Source organism: Atta colombica, unplaced genomic scaffold (genome assembly GCF_001594045.1).
Source record: "Atta colombica isolate Treedump-2 unplaced genomic scaffold, Acol1.0 scaffold33, whole genome shotgun sequence".
Taxonomy (NCBI): domain Eukaryota; kingdom Metazoa; phylum Arthropoda; class Insecta; order Hymenoptera; family Formicidae; genus Atta; species Atta colombica.
The window spans coordinates 2,219,447-2,231,845 of record NW_017259437.1 but is presented as its reverse complement, the minus strand read 5'-3'; the positions used below and the strand labels follow the sequence as shown (position 1 = coordinate 2,231,845).

The following is a 12,399-nucleotide window of genomic DNA, read 5'->3' as shown; positions in this document are numbered from 1 at the left end:
ACAATCATAGTTACTACAATTGCTATAATTATTCTTAACGCTAAAATTATCGTGCTAATTGCCGTAATATTTCGAATATTTCGCTTCAAAAGCAACCTATTGCAATCAATTATTGTATTGATTGCCCATTTATACGGAATGTTCAGAAGACATAGTTCACAAGACAATGTTCTTTTAACTATATTTAAGTTTAATTCTTACGCGTCTGATACTTTATTGAAAACTATTGAAATATATTCAGCTTTAATAATTATAAGAATTAAATTTTTATTAACTAAATATAAAAGAGATAATATGTAATATTTATTTTCATAGCAAATGTGTGAATAATCCTCTATTTTTAGAAGAATCAAAACATCCTTTATTAGATGCAGAATACGCTATATTTAATTAATAAAAACTTTTTTAAAGTGTACCTAATAATTTGTGAAGTTAAATTTTAAGTAGATTCTATTCCAACACACACAGATTCTTGAATCTGTGATGAAATTTAGTTATAAAGATAAACAATGCGTTAAAAATTAAAAATTGCAATAAGTGATGTCCTACTCCTGTTAAAAGCTCGTCCTCAAACTGGCAAAAGAAAAGATATTTGTGTAATTAAAAAAGACATTACTGGTTTCGAAACATCCTGTACAAGTGCAAGCGACAGCCATCATCGCCAAAATAAGCGGAGTCGGGGTGCCCGTTTCCGTGTATCTCACCGGTGCTCTTCCGGAAGCGTGATCGTCGACCTCCCGGAAGCGTGAACACGAGGCGGCGAACGGTCGGCTGTTGAAGCAGGATACGGCAGGGACAGGTGGCTGACCGACGTCCGCAAGTGGGCACTTGGGCAGGAAGGAGGACATCAGGATCCTGATGCCCCGGAGGGAAGGTGGACGAGGACAGGAGTTACGGTTTCGTGGTCGTTCCGTGCGTGCGACGTAATTTCCCGCAATGCCGCCGTCTGTCCGTCCGCGACGACGCGACACGACAGAACGGGACGGGACGGGATGGGACGAAACGGGACGCCGGGATGCGACGCGTCGCGTCGCGTCGCGTCGCACCGACATATGTGCACATACCACGTACGTTTACGCCATTGTTCCGTCTCACCCTCGCCCTTCCTTTTCGCATACGAAATCGAACATTCCCGCGTTACCTCCGTCGGGATATAACGCGATCCTTGCTCAGGCGAGACGGCATCTTCAAGTGGCACGCTCACTGGGGCGTCTAGACGCCTTACATCGCAACGTATAGCTTAGCTCGTCTCGTTCCATCTCGTCCCATTCCGCTGCGTCTCGTTTTCTCCCTATGGATGTTTCTCCGGTATCGGGAATCCCCATGTTATGTCCGATGGTATAGTTCGCTCGGGGATTGGAAAGTCATCTTCGATTACGTTGAATGAGCCGACGATCGAGAACGTTCAAAATTTCGTATAAATTGTTCAGGTATCTTTCAAGTTTGAATCTCCCTACGGGAGATTTTCCAAAATTTTGAATGTCACATATTGCACAGGTACACTTTAATTCTTTAATTATTTTTAATAGTTTTGATTGTTTACATAATACACGTTGTGTTAATATGATATACTTTTAGTATTATCCTTTAGTATTATATTTAGTATTATATATTTAGTATATTTATTGGGATAGATACCTGCATAAATCCTTTTCATACGATTTTATACTCTGCAATTCCTATGAATTATAAACGCTTTTCTTCGAGACGGTCGCATCGATCCATTTTCGAGAACGAAGCACCTTGACGGCGACCTTGCAAGTCTCGGCGATGAATATATATATATATATATATATCCGCGCGCGCGCGCGCGTGTGTGTGTGTGTGTGTGTGTATATGATACGATTGCATCCATAAAAGGAAAACAATATTATGTGTTAGATTGACTCTCTAGTGTTTCTCAGCCCATCAGCAAGATAATATCGATATTAATAATAAAAAAAAAAATTTCTTCCTATAAACGTTAAAAATAGAAATAATAAAAAAAACTTTACTTTTAAAAAATTCTCATATGTAAATATTCAAAAAACCTACAAGAACAATTAGCCTCAATTAATTAAGAATTTTTTTCAAAGATAAGATTTATTTTTAATTTATTTTTCGTAAAAAGAACTGATAGAACAGTGTAGGTACTGTAAATAAATAAATCAAAAATAAGTTTGCAATATTTTGGTATCGATGAGAATATCGAGACATTCTAAATATAAGCTTCGTCGGCTATGTCAATTCCACTTTAAGCGATACTCATAATAATATTCGGAGAATTATGCGTTCATACTTAATAAGACAGAACTTAATGAAGCGCTTTCTCAATGACGTGGATACAATGGCGGACTAAAACTTAATTGAAGACCAAACGAACTGCAAGTAGCTAGATAATCAGATAAACTGTTTGAACAGGAGCGAGAGAAGAAAAAAAAAAGAGATCTTTTCGCGAGACAATGCGAGAACGTAGCAGTGATGAAACGAGGGACAAAAACGTCAACTGTTATAACTGTTGTGGCTGCGGCTACGGTGAGGACGTCTGATGTCTGGCGCGGGTGAATTGCACTAGCAGAAATGGAGGAAAAAGGTAGTCGAGGGGGACGGGTTACGAGGGGATGCCGTACAGAGTGGCGGACGTGATACTTGGCGCTTTCGTAGGGTGGTTCCGAGGATTTCAGCTTTTATTCGAATCGTTTCGTCTTCCTTTCGGCGATGGATTTCGCGTCTCGCGTCTCGCATCTGCAGCGGACAGCCCTGCTGTTGCTTGCCGCTTTGATCTGCCTTTTTTCGGAATTTCTCCACGTACGTAAGGCGTCGTGCTCCGACGAATAGAATTAAAGTGCGAGTAGAATTTAAGCACTTCCGTCCGAAAGTCGATAGCGGAACGATCGTTCTACGTCGTACCTTGAAATCGCGAAATAATAGATCATTCCTTGCATTTTTATAATAAATATCGTTCTTTAATTATTTTATCTAATTAAGGAACACCACGCTGAAGAAATCGACATATAAATATTTGAAATTAATTCAATAATAAATGTTTATATGAAGACTTTTAAAACTAAAACTAAAACTAAAACTTAAAACTAAATATTTATATTTCAATTTCTTCAGCGTGATATTCCTTAATCAGATAAAACAATTGAGAATCGATATTTAACATATAAATGCAAGAAATGAACGTCTTCCTTTTCTATTCACGTATGAAACGATTTTGATAAAGTATCTAAAACTTTAGCTATAAATATAGATCTGAAAATGATTTTATTAGACCATCACAATAATTACATAGGAATATCTCAAGTACGATGATATTATTACAAAAAATTTTAATATTCTACCACTTTGAGCGTCCTACATAATTATTTTGGACAATTCCAACGAAATTATTTTCAAATGTAAAATTTTTACGTATTGCAACAAACCATCCTTTATGCACTTCATTATGCGCATATAATTTACATACGTATCTGTTTCACTGGTAGAATAATTATATTTTTTTAGAGCACAAAAATTGTGATCCTTTAAAATTAAAACAAAATAATATCTTTGTAATTTTTAATTTTATTTTTTTAATGTAATTTCTTTTTCTAAAAATTTTATTTTGTTGATGAAAGTTATTTCGACAAAATTTACCGTAATAATTAGTCTTAGTGTAACTCACACGTTGCATAAATGACACACGCAAGCAAACTTTTGTGTACAAGTCCGGAGATGCGACAAGTTCTCAAAAGCGTGAATGTCGTAATGTAAAGTCTAGGCATGTTTGAGCAATATGCTTGACAAATAATATATACTATGTTATACCATGATGTCATCTTCTCTATCAAAGTCCCGTATGCATTTATCAATTAGATGTATGCGTAAGATAAAGGTCACAGTAAATCATTGAGTCTACTTCAGACACACACATATATGCAAAATATAGTAATAAAAAAACTAAATATCTCTCTTCCAAGTAAATATCTCTTCTTAAAAGTCAATTTCCGCTATTTTCTGCTATTTTAAGATCTCACGCGATTTCCTGTGTATTTTTTACGGAAGGCAGCCTGTGTGACTCGACATTACACGAGAAGGCATCGAACGATAAAAGTCGTGTGTGATAAGGCCGATGTTTTCATCGAATTAAATACATGCACGAGAAAAACGTAATAAATTATTTGTACATATCGCCTGATTTTGTTATGTCTAATTCATCTTATCATATGCGCACATTTCAGTGAATCATTAAATTATCTTCTTGAAAATTCTCAGTTTTATTAGGAGTAATATCAACTTTCTTTGTATAATGAATAATATTGAACATAACGTGAGAGATCTACGAGGGAAGAGGATAATACTTTTTGTATTATGCAATTTTAGAGAAATGTAAAAATGACGTTACGCATTTGTTTTATCCTTTGAAAAAATATTTATATAATTTTATGTTTACACTATCGTCGAAAAGTTTTCGGACATGGAACTTAAAATTGCATAATATTCAGGTCATCGTAATTCGATAAAAAATCATCGCAGACAAAAAAATAAAAAAATATTTCAAAATTTGAAACTTATACTTTAGCCTGCTTATGATTTTCGTTTTTCAAAAAAATTTTATCTTTACAGTTCTGTATCTTAATAAATATCACGTTATTGTATTTCTTAAAATTACATACATTTAACAGTGCACAGTTTGATAAAAAGTTTTTTTCTCAAAAAGTTCAATATTTTTGAAAAATAGTACACAAGATTTACCTCCAAAATGTTTTTTTTTTTAATTTTCTTATGATTTTTCTTGACTAAATTACGCAATATTGAAGCTAAACCTGTTTTGCTAAATAATCAACGGTAAAATTTGATAAAAAAATCATCACAAAAAATTTTATCTTCTCGACTCTGTAGAATTAAATTTAAAAATGAAGCTTATTAAAGAACAAATTTCGAGTTTCAAAACTCACTTCTTTAATTTTTTACGATGGTATATCTCATCGAATTTTAATGTTGATTGTGAATTATGCAGATTTAATCTCAATGACGCATAATTCAGTCAAGAACATTTTTTTGAAAGCATTTTAAAGGTACCTTTGTATCATTTTTCAAAAATATTGAACTTTATGAGAAAAAACTTTTTATCAAACTGCGCACTGTTAAATGTACGTAATTTTAAGAAATACAATAACGTGATATTTATTAAGATATAAAACTATAAAGACAAAATTTTTTTGAAAAGCACTCAAAAGCATGCTAAAGTATAAGTTTCAAGTTTTAAAATGCTTTTTTTATTTTTTTGTCTGCGATGATATTTTTCCGAATTACGATAACCTGAATATTATGCAATTTTAAGTTTCGGAAACTTTTCACGATAGTGTATATAAATATATATTTTTTTATATTATTATAAACGGCCGATTTTAAAAGTTTTTTAAGAGAGTTTTTCTTTATATTATGTTTCCTTTAATATATATATACATATATACATATATATATATATATATACATATATATTTTTTTTTTAATATCAAGACGAAGAAGACCTTACAGACAACATTACAGATGTTATTGGCTTATGCTTTATGTAATTTTTGCGAATAAGAGCCGTTACCATCGCTGTTTTTCTCGGAGCACCGGACGAGTGCATAAATGTAATCTGCAAAAATCAAATGAGATAAGATCTCGTCGGGTCCTTTAGACTAAGGCGACTGTAAAGGGAAGGCGACTGTAAACGAGAGGCGGTGTTAACTTCTTGTTTCACGACCGAGACACGGAAATAGTGAGTCATTTCGATGCGGTGTCGCGCCGAGAAAACTGTCTGCTGGAGGACTACTGTTTTCGCGTAATTCGCGAAGAAGAGTGGGTGCCCATCACACCCCCGAGAGGTTTGTGACCTCGAGAGCGAGAGCATTGAAGCTGTAAAAAGTTCATCGTACACGCGGATGAGATTGGATCGCGCGGTTGCGAATGCGGCGACGGCGGCGGACGCCGCGTTGATTGTCGCAGTCGTCATTAAAGCAAAGGAAGAAACCGTGATGGAAGAGTAAGGGGGAGGAATACTATTGTATGTAGCTACGCGTCCTTGCGAGTTATGATTATTGCTGCACAGCTTTACAATCGGCCGCGTTACTCCGGAAAACCGAACTATCACGTATCTTTCCACCCTCTGAAATATCTCCGAATTATATTTTCTCAGCATTTCATAATTGAAATCAAAGAGGATTTGTTCGTTAAGAACGGAACACGTCGCGTCTCATGATTAACGAGACCAATTTGGTACGAAGAACGGCACCATGATAAGATTATCGTAGCCACGACTCGAATCGTTTCCGACGATCGTTTGAGAAAGTACTGAGAAACAAATCACATTGTGGCATTAAGCCATCGGAAACAAGATATTTCCCTCGTTTCTCCTTGCCAACGAGAACGCACGAGTTCAGGTCAATTGATTAACGAGTTGTATCCGTTTTGAATCTTTAAAGGATCCTCTATATAAAAGTCACAGATGGTCGTGGAGTCTTAATTAGGAAACTAACCAATCAAATATAAGGAGTATTTTCTCCTTATATTTTACCCGATTAGAATTAGTCAATTTCCTACGACTTAAGACTTCACGATCTTCTACGACTTCTATGTAAAGAATCCTTTACTCATCTTGGTGCTGAACGAACGCCAAGATGTCGCTGACAAAACGTAATGATCGATGGTACCACTATAAAACATTTGTCCAAAGAAATCAATAATAATTGACGAGAGTCACTTAAGTTAATGTCACTTTAGTGAAAATCGATGTTCCAAATAATTGATTTCTGATAATCCCTATTTTAATGATGGAACTTGTCACAGTATAATTTCAATAATAACCTATTTTAACCCAGAATATTACTTTATATCAAGTAGCATGAAACAGATATCCCTATCCAAAAAGCTTTTACCACTTTTATTTTATTAATTATATTCTTTGGTATCGCGACACATGTCAAACACATGGATATCATTTCTAATTTTTATCTAAAATTTTATTTTATCTTTTATATATGATTTCCTGACGTTTTTTGATTTCTTTTCTATGTACAATAGTATTTACAGCACAGCTCTTTTAATTATAAATTAAATATGTCATCGCTACCGTTAGATAATATCTGTAATTTAAGTAAAAAAAGATCATTTAGGAAAAATATAAAGAATATAAAACATAAAAATATATTTGAGAAACAGTATAGAATCAATATAATCTACATCTATTCGAAAATCAAATATGTTTAAACCAAAAGACTGTTGTTGTGTTAATTTGGAATTTGAAAAAGTGTGAATATATAAAAAATAAATAAAGTTATTCAATTTTAATACATATACCTTAAATTTCCAAAAATCAAAGATAAGAATTTAGTTTATTTTTGCAATTGTTTTAGTAATTAGGATGACAATTTTATCTTCGCGTTAAAACTTTTAAAACATTTCGCGACTTTAATTCTCGATGCATATAGCGCTGCATCGGATTAACTCAGGAGTGTTTTCTGTTTTGAGCGATTTACGAGGAAAGCAATGAAAGTGACGGACAGAATGGGATCGTAAAGTGTAGTATTCGTTCGCTCTGGTTAGTTGTGAATGGGTCGAACTACCAAAGCGATACAATATTTCTCAGTAGCGCGTCGCGACATTGCGCCATCGTCCGCGAATGACACCGGCCGTTTCGTATCGATAAATACTGACTTTGCGAGAGCGACGGCTCACGTTCTCGGTTTCACGGTGGTATCTCGAACGGCTTAATGGCGCTGTTAACTGCATATTATTTAACGTGGATTTATGCATTGGAGAGTCGGCCGATTAAAACGCCACCGCGATTAGCGAAAGACAGTGACTGCCACATTGCCCATCGACGCGTTTAGGAGATGCAGATGAGAGGAGAAAAGAGGATATAGATGTTGGTCACCGTATCTCGTGCTCTTAATCCCTTGTTATAGCCCGTTGTGAAAAACAACCACATCCTGGCGGAACGGCAGTGAGAAGGACAACGTCGGTGAAAAATACGGAAAACGATTACAGCGTTACTTTTAGCGACGTGTTAGCTTCGTGATCTAACTTAATATGCCGGGCCCATTCTTCCTTTACATCCAGTTACATCGCGATCGAAGTATCTTAGTACATATATTATGACACACACGTCATTAACGTTCGTTTTTTTTTTCGAAAAAAAAAACGTAAGAAAAATTTTACGTAAAATCACAGTTGCATCGCATAGATGCGATATGTGTCCGTGTCACAGTAAGCATTGGAGATTGCGAATTAAGGATTAGAATTCAACCAATCAGGTAATCTTAATTTTAATCAATTTTATTCTAATTGGCTGAATTCTAATTCTCAATTCACAATCCTTAGTCTCCAATGACTAGTGTAATCTGGGCATTAGACATTAGTACCAGTCGCAACGATGTGAGATGCTATTGTCATGATACTGTTGATCTTATGTACACGACAACTTCTTTATTTCAGAATAAGACATTTTATATAGAGCATTTTTTTATAGAACTTTATATAGACATTTATATAGGACATTTTATATAGAACAAAAAATAATAGTTTTGTACCGCAATAATATTAACTCTATGAAGTAATTACGTTATCATTTTTAAAATTTCGATATAATTGACAAAGTTCTGACTCTTTTCCAATGAATATGTAATAGTACTTTAAAAAAGATTCTAGCAATTAAAAGCTGAGATCTGAAAATATGAGATATTAACTTAATGTTTTTCTTCTATAAAATATATCTGGTTGAAAATGAAGAAAATGAGAAAATTCTGATTGTATCAGTCCGGTCATCACAATTATTAGGATTCCAGTAGATTTAACCAGAAAATTCTGATTCATCCTATTTTCAAAATTCTAATTAATTCAACCAGGCATTTTTTTTCTGCGTAGTAACAACTTTTTTATTTTCGACTTAAATCACAATACGATAGTTTCGATGTCGCTCAAATTATAATATAGATGTTAAGCATAAATTTAAAAAAATCAGATTATTTCTATTAACATAAAGAATAAATTAAATAAATAAAGAAGCACCAAATATCATTTGCAATAAACTTTCTGGTCCTCCTACTATGACAATTCAGATATTTTGCAAGAGTTGTGAGCGACGTAGGTAAGTATCTATTTTTCCGATCGAGATTGCAGCTATTGCAATCAGCGTGGGAGTGTGTAGCAATTGCGTTCAAGGATCGAGTGTTTTCTAGGACGTGACGAAGGAGAGAGAAATTTCTGGCACGCGGAGAAACGGAATAATTCTATGTGCTCGTGGTGCATACACGAGTGACTGCTGGTGGGAGTGTCGAGAGAAATAAAGAGAGAGAGAGAGAGAGAGAGAGAGAGAGAGAGAGAGAGAGAGACGAGGTAAGAGGAGCGGTTGGCGGTCGGGCGATGGTCTCGTGCATCATCCACGTCACGATCGCTGCCAATGGGATCTTGGATATCAGGTGATGCTATTGGGGATTTGCATCTCCTGGACGCGCCGAATGCATGAGAGAGGTGAGGAAGCCCTCTCGTCCGTGAGTTGGCTGGCGCGACGAGAACGATAGGAAATCCGGTTGCGTTGCATATATAGGCGAGGAAGACGAGAACGCAGTCAATGCGCATACAGGGTGCTTCCAAATTAAACCAATTTTTATGTTCATTCTTCATTTCACCTAATCTTTCTTTATAACTTTATTAATTTCATAAAATAAAAAATAAAGTTTTTCATTATAAAAAAATTTAATCTTCCACAAGATAAAATCTTTCAGATTATATATGATATGCGAAATGTTGCAGTTTATTTAAAACTATATAAAATAATGATTAATATAAAAAATACGAAAACGCAAAAATTAATTTTACGAAAGTAATACGATTAAAATATTTTTTTTTGCAAATATTGTCACATTTCAATGATCTTTTTAATTGAAGTTATAAAAAAATCTGCGATCAAGGACAGAGTATAGTACTTAACGAGATTTATTAACAGCGAAACTTATCAACTGAATTTTTACCATGAAGAAATCGACTGCGTCGATTTGTTGCAGTTCGCTAAATTAAAAGCTATTTAATTTGGGACCACCGTGTAGATCGTAGCGGACGCGAGAAAGAGATGCAGATAGATAGCTAGATAGTGCAAACGAGAGAAACGAAGAGAAACGGAACATGGTCGATGTGTCTAGCGCAACCCGGCTGACTGGCTGGTTGGCTGGCTGGCTGGCTGGCTGGTTCGGGTAGTAGCTGGCTGGCTGGTTCGGCTGACTGGATCAACTGGGGACCGTCTAGCTTGCGTCTACCCCGCCGCACAAGCCAACCCGGCATTATCTATACGTCTAGACACCCCTGCGCCACCGAGAGAAGACCATAGCGGTTTGGCGCTCCGCTTGTAATTTACAGCGCACCCCGCCGTGTCTCTACACCCACGAACTCCTCTCTCTCTCTCTCTCTCTCTCTCTCTCTCTCTCTCTCTCTCCCCCCCCCTCTTCCTTTCTCCATCTTTCTCTTTATCGCTTTCTTCTTCTCTCCATCTCTTTTGCACTTCTGACGACGACTAAGATCGCACTTACACCTCCTTTGCTCGAGTTTTTCCACGTTGTCCCTCCTCCCCTTTCGATCTCCCTTCTTTACCCGTTTTCGCCTTGACGTTCCTTCATTTTTCTGCCATCCGATACCAGCTCGAGTGACTGAGATCGAAAGTTCATCGACGTTATCATAAATCTTACATCTAAATCGCGAGATCATTTTTCTTATAATTTTGTATGAAAAATGCGATAGAAACGAGATAATTACATTTGACGACATGTCGCGTAAATTGTTACCGCATCACTCTACGTATTTACGAAAATTCATAATTACGCATTTGTTATCGTTCATTATAGAGCGGAAAATTGTTGCCAAGAGTTAAATGTTTGTAATTTCATAGAACAATGGCGTAGTAAGCTACAGACGTTATCGCATTTATTAATACTGATGCGCAGATATATTTGCATCAAGGTCGGTAGAATGCATGCGCTCTCCCATTCGGTCATCCCTCCCACAGACTTTTATATGACTATTCTATAGCGGTTAGAGGAAGCTCTGTTAATCCTGGCACTAGATAAAAACAAACCCCGTCCGAAGTACGAAATATGCGTCTGCGGCTGGAAAATCAAAGCGAAATTTCCAATCGATTCTCGTTAAATAAACGGCGCACTAAATTTTAATTTAAAATCATCTGTACCGTTTGTATCCTAATTCATTTTAATAGTTAAAATAATCGTAAATTATTCCTAAGTTATATATCGTGTTATTTTTTTCAAGATTTTATCTAAATAGGTAAAGCAACATAGGTTTATCGATATTTTGATACATCTCGCACTATGATTTTTGCGGATTTGACCAAACAGACGATAAATTGAGAAAAACAAACATGATATGTCTGCAGGATTCTCTCATACATATATCATTTTACAAGCTTTTATACCTGTATAACTATATAAAATCATAAAAGACAAACGATATTTAAAGATATCTGAAAAATTAAAATTAAAATTAAAATTTATAGATTGGGTGATTCAACGAAACTATAGCGCGAGTTCAATATCTACAACTAAAAAGATTTGATGATTTAAAAGAAATTATATCTGTAAGCAATTATCAGTATGCTAATTTAGCTAATTCTTTGCATAAAAACTGCTAATATGACAAATTTCCTTTATTACTATGCGTCATCTTAGCTAGCACATTTTGTTAAAAATTTTGATTTATATATTGGATCAATTTTTATAGAAAATTATCTTTGCTGTATTAACAAATTCGCTGTGCTATTACAACAAATTTATTGATCATATTTATTTATAACCGATAATTTTATTCAGCGACTTTGTTAATTTAATATCTATAGAAAAATTGTTATTAATATATTATGGCTATGAATTTGTTGGATCAGTGAAGTTTACAATTATTTTTAACAAATCTTTTTCGTCCGTGAACTTTTCACACAATTATGTTATCTGAATTGATCGTAATTCTATATAAAAAAATCATTTTGCTATCATTTTACGTTTTACGTTTCTGGCAACAAACTACTTAGATAACTGCGCTAGAATATAGCTAGGATGTACGGATGCGACGATGAACTTTCGAATTTCGGAGGTATGGAATAGAGGATGGCGCGATTTTCCCAGGGGTATAAATCGGACGGAGATGCAAGCTACGACGACGAAGGAAGATGGATGGCTAGACGGATAGATCGACATCGAAAGCCCGTAAGGGGTTTGAGAGGGAGAGAATGGCGACGGCGATGAAGGCGCAAACTATGGCGTCGAAGTCAGGGGTTGAACAGGCTGATGTTTTAAGCGATGTAAGTTACAGGCGCTACGAATAGCGGTCTCGGGCGTAGATTAGTCGTAATCTGGGTACATTGCACTCTGCAGCGTCTCCATTCTCTGT

General features: G+C 35.4%; 1 protein-coding gene across 1 annotated transcript in view; it reads left to right on the top strand.

The window, feature by feature from the left end:
• Positions 1-12,238: 12,238 nt before the first annotated feature.
• The window catches only part of LOC108690470, a 2,067-nt gene continuing 1,906 nt past the window's right edge, over positions 12,239-12,399 (top strand). Inside the window, exon 1 of the mRNA XM_018197774.1 lies at positions 12,239-12,310. Coding sequence (XP_018053263.1) covers positions 12,239-12,310 — 72 coding nt within the window. The remainder of the gene's footprint in view (positions 12,311-12,399) is intronic.